At 48.1% G+C, this 13134-nt stretch overlaps 1 protein-coding gene across 1 annotated transcript; it reads right to left on the bottom strand.

Moving 5' to 3' along the window:
* Positions 1-2713: 2713 nt before the first annotated feature.
* LOC114870593 (adenylosuccinate synthetase isozyme 2) lies at positions 2714-12472 on the bottom strand. The gene is made up of 13 exons (XM_029175427.3): positions 12188-12472; positions 9372-9474; positions 8976-9044; positions 8847-8897; positions 8656-8722; positions 7359-7466; positions 7066-7147; positions 6867-6993; positions 5857-6011; positions 5446-5570; positions 5223-5320; positions 4944-5093; positions 2714-4863 (listed from the first exon to the last, which is right to left on the bottom strand). The coding sequence occupies exons 1-13, from the start codon at positions 12374-12376 to the stop codon at positions 4811-4813; spliced, it is 1377 nt and encodes a 458-aa protein (XP_029031260.1). The 5' UTR covers positions 12377-12472; the 3' UTR covers positions 2714-4810.
* Between the last annotated feature and the right edge of the window lie 662 nt (positions 12473-13134).

Here is a 13134-nt window from a genome sequence, read left to right as displayed (position 1 = left end):
CTGAGCAGAGAAGAACCAGGTTAGAAACAGGGATGACAGGATGAAAAGAATACAGACTACAGGGTTCATAGTGATGAGGACGCTGAACAACGCTGCATCAGACGTTCTATGTAAAAGATTTTAAAAAAAGTTTATTTTTGTGTTTTCTTGTGTCATGAGTGAATGAATGCAAGTCTTAGTTCAACATTATAACATCAGGGAAGTGACTATTTGTTATTTGATTTAATGCAGTTAAACCCTCGTTACATATGATGTTCGCCTCCTTCGGACCCTCCCCCTTCTGTCTGAGCCACGGTGGGTCTGCGCGGCTGCAAACGCACACGTGGCCGATATAAGAGCTGACAGCTGTTAACGCGGCCGGTCGTCACACATCTGCTGCGCCCGGGCTCTCTTACACTGCCTCCGCAGTTCAGGGGCCGCAAAGAGGAGGAGGGAGAAACAGAAGCAGGTGAGGAAGCGTCGGGTGGGACTTTACTGCCGCCGCGCATTCCAGAGAGGGGTCAGAGTCACGGGTCAGCGGCGCCGGCGCAGCAGATCAGGTGGAAGTTGACCCGGTTTGCTGCACGGAGCGGGTGGAGGCCTCACGAAAGCCTGGGTCCCAACCACAACTGGACCGGACTCAACACAATGATTGACTGTAACGCTTAAATGCATCCTCGGTGCGCTGGAGGGCGGACCGGAACCAAACACACCACCTGCTGAACTGTTCACACCCGCAGGACCAACAAAGAGACGGGAGGAAGGTAACATGAGCTGAGGGCGAAGCCGTCGGGCAAGTGCATAGTTTCCACCATTTGCTCGGCCGCTTAAAGGAATAGAGCGTCTGAAATAAGAACTAAGAGGATTAAATGTGCACAGCAGCGCTTTTAAACGCGCGTTGTGCGTTTCCACCACGCTGACACCGTCACATTAAAGCAGCGCTGACAGTTGGACCATTAATTAACCTTTAAATGAATTGCTTGTTGGGTCTCTCTCCTCTTGGTGCCGCTCCCGGTTCCGGTCCAGCTGCAGCAGGCAGCTGTTTCCAGTAAAAACACGCACATAAACCTGATTGTGCGCTACCTGCAGGACAGGAAGCTGTCGCTGCCGGTGAACCGGAGCTCGTGAACGTCAAAGGCCTAATTCCTCCCAGCGGCCAAACGAGGATTGATGGGTTAAAATGGGATCCTGGAATACGCAGGTTAATGCTGAAATGTAACACGAAGCAACCACATAAATAGTGCTTGTGCTCGTCACCCTTCATTAACCTGCTGTAACCCTGGTGCACTTGGCCGCATTGAAGCAAATCTAGGGCATCTCTGCAGTCTGCAGCCCAGTATGAACTGGTCTGTCATTCCCTACCAGCAGCATTTCCAGTCTCCAGACATTCACTCCAGACTATCGTCTTATCTTCTCAACAAAGGTTTTAAAGACGCGTCTCACAGATTCACATCCTGCGGCCTCTCACTGTAGTTTTCTTCCAGTGACCTGCTTGAAGGTTGTTGACCGACCCGGGGGAGTCCCTCAAAGCCCTGCCTGGGTGCAGGTCCCTCTGCGTGCTTTGCTGCTGCATGTATGTGAGCGCAGCAGAGCAGCGGGCTGAAGGAGAAGCTCATTTGCTTGTCCATTTACCGGGCTTCCCCTCTGCAGCACAATGCAGCGGCAGCCACCAGACAAAGAGGCCTCACTGTGGCATTCAAATGAAGGAGGGCCGAGGAGGGGGAGCAGCAGCGGGTGGGGGGGGGCGAGTGGTAACGAGGAGGGAGGGGCCACCGGACACAAAATTAGAGCAGACCCGGCCCAAATGAGGGGGCAGCGGTGCCCTCGCGCCGCACAATACACAATACTGGGCCGTCCGGGCCTCGCACCAGATGCCAGTGTGTGTGTGTGTGTGTGTGTGTGTGTGTGTGTGTGTGTGTGTGTGTGTGTGTGTGTGTGCGCGCGTGTGTGTGCGTGTTCAAGGTGACACTGTTCAATCCAAACCATGACCTCACGCCGGACAGCTGTGGGATTCCATCCGTGCAGCAGCGTTCAGTGCGCCGGTCCGGCCCAGAGTCCAGCCGGATCCCACTCGTCTGGGCATTCAGATGTATGAAAATGTGGAGAGGAAGCTGGGTGAAGGCAGGCAAATGAGCTGCAGGTGAGGACGCGGTCAAAGCCAACCTGTGGTCACATTAAAGAACACTAACAGGACGAGGCCCGTGACAATGACTTTTACTGTGTAAGACTTGACTCCGTTGTAGAAAATTCTGTCTGTGAGCCACAACCGTTGACAGAAGGTCTGATGTTGCGCTACGGTCCTCCGTTCAGTCATTTGCTATTAAATAGCTCCATCTAGTGGTCAAACACAAAACAACGCCTTAACGGGTTTATTTATGTCAGCTGATCTACAGGAAACGACTTGATTCATGTGAACACCATCTATTTTAATTGTTTAATTGTGGTTGTTACATTTGTAATTTTCTATTTACTTTAATATTAATCTGATCTCTGATGCAAATTCAACTCACTTTATTCAGAATAGTAAATGGCTTAAGCCATTAACATGTAATAAAAGTAATGTATATAAATCAAAACTACTACTATAAATGAGTTTTTAGCAGCATCTTATTAATAATCCAGATTCTCGAAACGTGTAAACTCTTCCACTTGTGGCCTTTCTGGTCATTCCACTAAAATTTAAAGGGGATAAGGAATCTAAATATAAAAACATGTTGACAATTAGGCCAAATTCTAATCAAAACAATTTTATTTTAAATTCCCATAGTTTCCCAAAACACCAAGTATCACATCAGGACACATGTAAAATGTGATGATTTTTCCAAGCTGAAAATGACGACTTACTAATAAATAAACAGGACACGATGTGTACAGACGTTCAACGTAGACCCAACATGCGCGTGTGTTCCATGTGCGTGTGAAGCCTCAGACATTCAGCAGGTTGGCAGTGAGAGCAGGCGAAGGGTCAGAGGAGCAGTGGACCACGTTCAGCCACCGCTAGGGGGCAGACGAGAGCAACAGTGGCGTTTTATATCAATGAACTCCTTCATCAATGAGTTATTTGCCTCTGACAAAGGCAGAAGTAACTAAGCAGGTTCCAGTAAGGGTTAAAGGGCTTTTACAGATGTTTTTAGTCCCACTGAGTCTACACTGAAAACAAAACCCTGTTAATTAAAGTCCTGAGAAACTGTTGGGCCTGTACAGAAGTCATGTCATCAAAACACAGTTAAGGCTCATCGAACTTTTACTCCAAAGTTACTTTTACTCTGAAGTTTCTACCTCGTATCAAACTCCACCTCATGTTGAAACGCTTTGCTTTGTAATAAAACCACAAAATGGAGTCATTCATAAGCGTCTAGGTTTTTAAAACAAAGACCGTTTCAGAGCACAGGCAAAGAATGTGATCATACCCCTCGACACTGGGAACATTACTTTGGCTCCACAATAAAAAAAAAATAAAAAATAAAATTTCCTCTCTCGTAAAACTAGTTTGGGGCTTATTAAAAGGTCAATCTATGAATTTGACGAGCGGTTTGGTGACATTAAAGATGCTACATTCTGATCACAAGTTATTGTTATGGCACATTTTCTGCTTTTATGTTCAGAGCAACAGTTAAAGGGTCGTTGCAACAGGGACACAGGTTTTTGGACGCTCTAAATAAATCAGTCCTTACTCATCAGTTACATCTTATGGTCCACGAGTATTTCACTTATTTTGACCAACCAGCAATTTATCTCATGCAAAACTAAATCACGTCAGTAATTCCTGCATCAACCTTTGCATATGAAACAGCCAACAAAAGCAATCTATTGTAATGTTACAGTTTCGTCATCTATTAACTGCCTAAAATAGAAACATAAGACTTATTTGCACTACTGTGCCACCTTCAACTATTTTATTTATCCATATTCGCTATCGAGGCACATGGATTCCTGCATTTATGCTGAACATCTTGCAGATCTGTGGGAGTCTGCGTTATGAAAGTGCGGCTCGAGTGAAAGACGGGCTTCGTAGCTGTAGTTAGTTTGACGCGTCTCACAGTACGGATTTCATTTGATCTTTAACAGGACACGGAAAAGAGATGGTCAAACACATTCAATGGTAATACGAAGAGTCCCCAGTAAACATGAGCCTTCTTACAGTACGGAAGATGTGCTTCAACATTCCATCAACTGTGTCCGGTGGAAGCAGACGCCGGCTAGAACTTTAAAACATTTTTTTTTGGTTGAATGACACAAGCAGTTTGTCTGGTGATGAACAACGGACACAAAAAAACACTTAATATTAAAGGATCCCTTTATCGCATCAGAATGTGCAGGACTGAACACCTGCACAGTCAAACAGAGCACATGTCATTCAGAACATTTAAAGTGCAGACGTTAAAACATATGAACTGATATAAACTGGAGTGAAACAGCACGTTTAAAACACAGCATAAATTAAGTTCCCCCAGGCAGCGATCCGCTGTCTGTGTCCCAGTGTTTAAATGTGAAGAGTCCGTTCCCTCGCGTCCACTGTCGGATCTGATGCTAGCTGGTGCTGCGGAGTACGTCTGAATTAAAAGGCGACACCATAAGCATGTTAAAAACAGAAGCAGGAGGGGAGTTCAAAGTGTTAAAAACCCAGAGAGACGTTCATACAGGGACGGACGATGGAGGGAAACGCTAAAAACCCACATGACGCTCGCGTCTCTCAGACAGTAAAGACAGGTAGATAGGCTGTGTGTGTGTGTCTGTGAGTGAGTGTGTGTGTGTGTGTGTGTGTGTGTGTGTGTCTGGAGTTGATTTGCTGCTGTGCATCCTCCTCGCTTCCGTTCTCTCCTCGCTCCATCTAGAACAGCTGGATCATTGACTCTCGGGACTTTCCCACTCCGATCCATTTGACTGAGGGAACAGAGAGGGGACATCACACTACCAGTTCATTTCTCTGTGCTCATGCCGGTGTTCTGTTGTGTAAGTCCTACCAGGCACTCCCACGTGCTCCTCCACGAAGCGCACGTACTTCTGGGCGTTCTCAGGCAGCTCCTCGAAGCTTCTAGCAGCCGAGGTGTCGCTGTTCCAGCCGGGCAGCGCCTCGTACTGGACCTCCACACGGTGCAACACCTCCTGATTGGCTGGCGCAGGATCAATGAGGGAAAGAACATCACACCTTCAGTGCAAACAACACGCTTGTGACATGCAGCCCGGCCCTGACCTGCTCTGACAAAGAGCAGTTTTCTGAAAATGTGAAAGGAAGCCCTCACCTGGAAAGTGAGGTATTGTTTGGTTGTCGACGGTGTAGGCGACTCCCACTTTGATCTCAGGGAACACATCAAGAATGTCCAGCTTGGTGAGCGCTAAACTGGGAAACAAAAGGAAAAAGGGGGCTTTAAGTGCAACCTCCCATCACTCACTGTTATGTTTGTTTGATCACGCGCACACACACACGCGCACACACGCACGTGCGCGCACACACACAAAACTCACGCAGTGAAGCCGTTAATCATGTGTGCGTATTTGATGAGCACCAGGTCCAGCCAACCACATCGCCGCTTCCTGCCCGTGGTCACGCCGACCTCCCTCCCCCGAGTCTGAAGCAGCTCTCCGATCTCCTGCAACGCGACACGAATGCAGACATTTTAGGTGACCAACACTGGAGATGCTGCAGAGGCTTTGTATGAACCTGCTGCAGACGCCACGAGCGTTTAGCCTCTGAGGAAGGGCCACTGGGCTCCAGACAGTTTCAGTTAAGAGGAGGCATCACAGACCGATTCATTCATCAAGTTATTGGCTGCAGTGCAGCCAAACCTCCTGCAGGTGGAGCTGTTTTACAGCACATTGTGGACGTGAGGTGGATCCTGCATGTGACTGAAAGCGCGTCCGTGTGTGTCCTCTTACGTTGCTCTGCTCCGAGGGGAACGCTCCGATGCCCACTCTGGTGGTGTAGGCCTTGACCACCCCGTACACCTCCCCGACGTTCTGAGGCGGCATGCCGAGGCCCGTGCACACCCCCCCCACCGTGCAGTTGGACGACGTCACAAACGGGTACGTCCCTGTGACCACACGGAGAGCAGAGACTTGAGGGCTTTTATTCAGTTATGAGTTAAAAAACAAACATGCCACAGAATAATCCTGTGAATCACTGTTTACTGAGACTGGATTAACTCCAAGTCCAACGCTTGAAGTCAACTGTCTTTTCAATAATTGTGCTGCCTGAGGTGAAAGAACCATAAACCAAGTGAGTTTCCTTGTTCCATCCTTCATCCGACCACACCCAGAATGTTCACGAGGCAATAAGTAAATGACCTCTAGCTCACATATTCACACCAACAGATCAGGTTTCCATTCCTCCAGGTCGGAGGACACCCGTCAGTCACCCCAGTGCTCAGAGCTGGTGGAACCTGGAGCTGCTTTGGTTCATGCAGCTGTCAAAGTGCTCATTATCTCAGTGCTGACGTTAAACATATCCTGTTTGTGTGACATTTGCTTTCATTTACTATCAAGCACAGACTCCTGGTGTCAGAGCGCCTGATTATCAGCGTGCGGGACGCCGTGCCCTGAAACCACTGATACTCCGAGCATGTTCAGACAGCGCTGTCGCGTCACGTGATAATGACAGAGCTGCTCAGTTACATGGCGTTCGTTTCGTTTTGCTGCTTTTAAAGACCGTTTAACAGCCGATGACACGGGTGCGTCTGTGCTCATGCATAACTGAGTGGCACCGAATGCGTGGTGGTGCACGTCAACCGTGGATGCCAGTAGCAGTTAGCAGACTTACCGCAGCGTCTAGACTGAGCTCCAAGCAGGCTTTTGCAAAGCTTAGGGCAACAACAACAGGTCACTGTAAACGAACTGAACTTTGAAAGATTAAAACTGCGGATTAAAAGCACGCTCTCGCATACACTGACCAAAATCTATGTCCAGCAGCGCAGCGTTGGCTCCTTCCACCAGAATCTTCTTAGGAGGACCGTGAAGGGCCTCATACATGTAATGTACTCCATCTCTCACCATGGGCTTGATCTGCTCCACGTAGTCCTGTAACACAAACATGCAGATGTGACCGGAGCACAGGCGATTTACTCAAAACCAGTCGTTTCTGTACCGTACCTTTAACTTGACGAGCTCGCCGTCAACGTCAATCTCCAGAGTTGGGTACATAGCTTTATATTGTTGGGCCAAAACTTTATACCTGTAACAGGCAGCACTGATTAGTACTGACTAAAATATTAGACAGTTAACAAAAATGAGTTAAACTTAAACCAAATATTTCCTCCTTAAAATGAAAGACTCAGCAATGGAAAAAGAAAAAAGACTGTAGGGTATTTATTAATCTGGGACCTAATTAATTAAGAATATTAACATGTCTTCAAAGACACTATTATTGTATTATTGTAACAGACCTTTCCGAGAACTGAGTGAAGTCAGCCAGCAGGTCACATATCCGGAGACCGCTGCGTGCTGCCTTGGCCGAGTACACTGGGCCAATCCCCTTCTTTGTGGTACCGAGGCTGAACAAGTAAGAACAAGAGTGCCATTAACACATTAAGTCTGCTTTTGAGATCCAATACCTTCATAGTTTCAAACATTCTTCATCTCATCCCTGTTCTGTAATGACCAATAGCTTATGTGAATCATGGGAGAGGTTTAAAACATGGAGCCTGGTAGCGAGATCTGCTCAGCTCCCAATGCAAACTACAGAATACAAATAGCCAGAGAGCCTCTGTGGTTATTAGGTTTCATCATTAGCAGCAGCCTCAGTAGAACATGTGTCCAGAAAAAGCATCCAGTCACATGTTCTAAAGATTAGTAGGAGGAACCGTTCACTTAGTACAAGTACAAGTAACAATATCACAATGTACCAACACTTGAAGTATAACAGTGAGTTCAGTGAAGTGAATTCATAATATTCTTGCTATGATGCTCCACACGGCTGAAAGCTCATAGAGACCATTCCATTAAGGTGAAAACACACTGCATCACCGTGTTTCACACACAGCAGCCGACCAGGTGTCTGAGCTGGTAATGACAGGCCAGCTCTGAGCAGAACCGCACCGGATCCCCTCAGGCTCGCTTTAACATTCCTCACATACTGTACGTTGGTATGGTTCGTGTTAAAGCAGCTTTTCTGTATCGGATTTTGTCCCTCTCCACTATAGCTTGGGTAACATACAGAACATACCCACACTTAGCCAGCGCTTTTATGTTGTAAACCTGTGGACAACAGCTGCACCTATAGGTGGAGGCAGCAGTGGACGGCAGACACTTCATCCACTTTAAAGGTGGTACATCGAGCTTGTTAGCAAACAGCGCCTTATTTACACACCCAACACTGAAGAAGCAACATTATCGTTTATGTGGCGTCATGCTTCTGTCCAATGTTTACTACAAACACATCCTGACCCCATATCTGGCTCTTTAACCACTAAATAACCCCGAAGTCCATCGACAACACTTGCACATGTTTATTTTAGGTTTATTGCGCTGCATGTTGATTACGTTGAACAGTGTTGTAGTAAGACTCTATAATACAAACAAGACACAGACCCTAATACTGTACCTACATGAAATCAAACCTAAGGGCAAATATGCTGGGTGTCAAAGGGTTCTGCTGTGTGTGTGTGTATGTGTGTGTGTGTGTGTGTGTGTGTGTGTGTGTGTGTGTGTGTGTGTGTGCTGCAGCATGAACATGGTTCTTACTTCTTGCCTGCTTGTTCCTGTCTCTGTTGTTCCTGTACGCCATCAACCGCTTGGTGGAAGTCAAACACTGTGGAGGGGAGAGAGAGGACACACACTCAGAGGAAGCAAAGCTTGCGCGCACACACACACGCACGCACGCACGCACACACAAATGCACGCAAGCACGCAGAACAGAACCTGGGAGGACTTACCAATATGTGCTCGGTCAGAGATGATCAGCCTCTTCTCCCAGTCCTTTAGACCTTCACACACACAAACACACACTTTATTTTCCATACACCAGCACGGCCCCATTGGCTTAAAAATTGTATCTTGCTCACTTTTTCCTTTGCGTTCATTTTTTTCTGCCTCTTCAAACAGGCCTGGAAGGTGGATCACGACACCATTGCCTAAGAAAATAAAAAATCCCCAAATTCACTTTTTGGATCGACATCACTCTTTATGGATCACATTGCTATTAATGTTATGTGCGAATGTACGGTCAAGTCATGGTCAGATGTAATGAAGAGATGCCATTGGCTAATAAATTTCCTGCAGATGAGCCCACGCGCAGCAGCAGTCATCTAAAGGAAGGCTCTAAAGGAGACGCGGAGCAGCGGGCTGAAGGCAGCCTCAACCAACTCATGGAGACAAAGGCGAGGAGAGGCGGCCTTGGAGCTGTGTGTGAGAGCCTTTCAATGAGCGTGTGTGTGTGTGTGTGTGTGTGTGTTACACACCGATGAAGGCTGTGACCTTGGGGTTGATGATGCCACTGGGGAGGAGGTGAAAGTCGTACTCCACCGAGTCGACCACCACCGTGTGTCCCGCGTTGTTGCCGCCCTGTGGACAGAAGACGCCGACGGTGAGAGACGACGGAGGCTCTGAACTTTCTAAAGGCGAACCGGATGCCTGGTCGAGTGGCAACATGCTACACACAAAACACGTGTTTCTGTCCGTTAGCGCGTAACCACTACTGTGTGGTTGCTTAGGACTCAGACAATAGAAGCGTCGCTCCGGTATAAACAAACAGACTAATACTTCTGCAAAAGGTCCAACTGGAATGGAACACTCAGCCTATGCGTTGAACGCGCTTTCAGCCGACACACCCAGACCTCGCATCCTGCCAAGACTTGAAAAACACAACTCTGCGCGTCAAGAGGGGGAAAAGCAACACAACATTGTGTCAGCATTGAGGGCAGAAGCAGCATCGTTACTGCGACTCGTGTTCTACTGCAAAGGCTGCAGCCGGGGGGAATAAAGCAGCATGTGCTCGGACCACATGGTTATTCCTGGCCACAGCACTGCCCTGAAGGTGCAGAGACCAACAGATGGCGGTGGGCAGTAGCCCGTCTTTTTTAGATACTTTTACGAACCTCTTCACCCCCCACACAGAACCCAACTCCGGTTCTTAGTCCCGTTTTCTGTCTGACAGGAACGTTGACGATTCACTGTGGTCTGAGATTAGAGGACGAGGTCCAGAGGGTTTGATTCAACAGACTGGAGGTGAGATGTTTGGCAGGTTTTTGATACAGATTCAGATACAAACAATTAGGAGATCTTCCTCCAACGAACAACAGTAAAACTAGTCCTGTGAGTCTGGGTCTTTGTCAACGCATGAGTCAGCTTCTCTGCAGCAGAGGCACAGGTCAAAGGTTAACTACTTAAATGATCTTTTCCCGTCAATGCCACGTTCCATAAAGCAGACCTCCTAAGTCCAGAACCTGATTAACGCGCTCTTTGCAACACGCCGTGAGAGCACACGTCGCAGCGGTGGTTTTACAGCCCGTGGCCTCCAAACACGAGCCGTTCACTGCACACGGCCTCTGTTTGCAGTGCATCACAATAATCGGCACAGTGGCGACAGTGCAGCAGAAATATGATTTAGATTTTTAGTTTTTTTTTAATCTTTGATCTCAGATGACAGTGACGGCTGAGGACGCCGTCGCAGGCGCCTCCTGATGTGAGCAGCTCTTTCCACTGCAACATCTGTGGCTGTAATTCACACCAAGCAGCTCTGCTGGCGAAGCCCCTTTTATAAAAAGACCTCCGCCTCGCGCTCCCAGGACGTTCAACGGGCTCCTGACGAACGTCCACGCAGCGCGGCGTCCGAGGGGGACGCCGCAGTTTATTTTTACAGGGCACAGTAAGTGGTTCAGGGAAGCCTGCGTTATGAGTGTCTGCTGGGCTCCGGCCACTAAGCAACAACACGTGGACTGGCAAAGGAGAGCGAAGGATCCGTCAGAAGCCTGAAATCGCTTCGTTCCTACAGCCCCAAGTGTTGAACTGCTTTTCACCAGCGATTACATGAGAAGCCGTTTGCTATTTCTACTTAAAACGTGACCTGCGACCGTCTCCTTCGCTTTGCTTCCTCGTTCAGTCTTTAATCATCATTTCCGGACAGACTCGTGCAAAGTGTCAACAGAAGCTACAGATGGCGTGAATCAAACAGGAAGAACGTCCAACAGTTGCGCCAACACGTACCCAAACTGAACTTCCCTGTTGACTGTAACTGCATGAAGCGTGGACTGACACCAGCGAGGTATTAGTCCATATATGACCAGACCTCAGCGTTCCCACACTGGAGAAATGGCAAATGGAAAACGCGTTAGTATGTGGCTGGAGGAGCTGTGGAATCATTCGGGCCGCTCCCTCCTCCTCCTGCTGCTGCTGCTGCTTCACCTATTCCCAACCGAGCAGTACCAGGATACGAGACAACAACTCATAACACGCACGCAGGCGGGCTCCAGTTCAGACGGAAAAGAAGCGGAGGGATTTGCTTGGATTGTAATTAAATTACAGCTTGTAGAAACAATCAGAGCCGTTCAACGCGGCGTCAACAATGAACGCACTCAAAAGTCTTTCCTATAAACCTTCACACTACACAGGAACACCGGTCTGACCATGATGCATTCAAAGGCAAAGAGGTGTCAGAACTACATTCAACCAGTCATAACGTTATTAAGTCAATATTACAATTTATTTCTCAGATTTTCTCAGCTGGAGGACAGAACACAGCAACCATGAGCTCTTCCTGCTTTAACGTAACTAAAGAAACATATTTACACAGTCAGGAGCCAGAAAAGTCACATAACCACAGCTGATGATGGTAATAACAACAATATACAGTAGTATAGCAGTATGCTAATCAGCTGGTCTGGGATCAGATCCCAGCCAACCTGCTGCACACAGCAGGGCTGCTCTGTGCTAGCTGTTAGCCGCTAGCCGTCTCCCGGTGAGGCGCTAATGGACGACGGGGCGGCTGCCGGGCGCAGATGCACCTGCTCCGTCCCCGCACCTTCACCCACGGGCGTCCGCCGCCGCCTCGGCGCGCGCGAGGAGCCGTGGGCGGCGCACTTAGCGGGACTCCAAGGTGACTTTAGCTAAACGCCGGGACGGCGGCTAGCTAGCGAGCCCCGGCGTTAGCTCCGCGGGGGCTCCCGCTTAGCAGCCGGGCGTCTTAGCGCGGTACCGGGGGCGGGCGGGGGGATTTCCGGGATCGAGCTGCACCGGGAGCGGCCGCGGAACGCGTGAATGGGAGCGTGAATGAACCGACCTGGCACCTGCACACCATGTCCGCGTCCTGAGCCAGCAGATCCACAACTTTGCCTTTCCCCTCGTCGCCCCATTGGGCCCCCAGCACCACGGTCACTTTGTTGCCGATGGACGGTGTCGGTGCGCACTTCGCCGGACTGTCGCTCCCGTTCGGGGCCCCGGCCGGTTCCTGACTCCCGCTTTCCGACATTTGTGCTGGGTCCCTGTCTCGCTGCACTTGTGCGCCCTCTCTTACCGCCGCACCGCGCTACTCGCTGGGAGGAGGCACGGCGCCGAAGTCAGCCTCCGATTCGTCGCTTCGTTTAAGGGGGAAGTTGAGGGAAACTTAAAGGAATCTGATGTTTTGATAAAAAGAATATGCTGTTCTTGTGAGATAAATCACGTTTACAAACTGCTTATTATACATAAAACATTAATAAATAATTAATATTTATGAAAACCTAATTTTTTAATTCCAATTGATACTACATCAAATATGGCCCAGGTAGACAACTGTGTAAACAGGTTTAAATCTATTAACCACAATGTTCAGTCAAAATGTGTTTTATTTCTTCTCAACTGTTACTTGTGTCCAGGATGTGTAACATCCTGTTGCGGTGGTTATAATTAAGTTGGGGCATCATGCAGGTCAAATTTACAACAGCACAGGTGTTTCAGACCCCTGGGGGCTCTATGCTGATTTCTTGTTTTGTTTATATTTTTTATATTTATTTTAGTAGTTTAACACTGATCTCAACATATTGTCCTTATAATAGATGGATTGTTCAGTGTATACATGTAAGTAATTATCTGAAATAATTTCATTCAAGCCCGTTAAAATTGTTCCAATTAATTTTATTTGGCTCCCTCTAGTGGTAATAAGAGATGCATGCAGGTTTTTCACTGCTCAGTTTAGGAAGCATTATCACCTAAAGGTGCTTGTATTTCACGTGAAAAACATTTGCAAAA

This window comes from Betta splendens, chromosome 15 (genome assembly GCF_900634795.4).
Source record: "Betta splendens chromosome 15, fBetSpl5.4, whole genome shotgun sequence".
Classification (NCBI taxonomy): Eukaryota; Metazoa; Chordata; class Actinopteri; order Anabantiformes; family Osphronemidae; genus Betta; species Betta splendens.
This window is presented reverse-complemented; position numbering and strand designations above follow the sequence as displayed.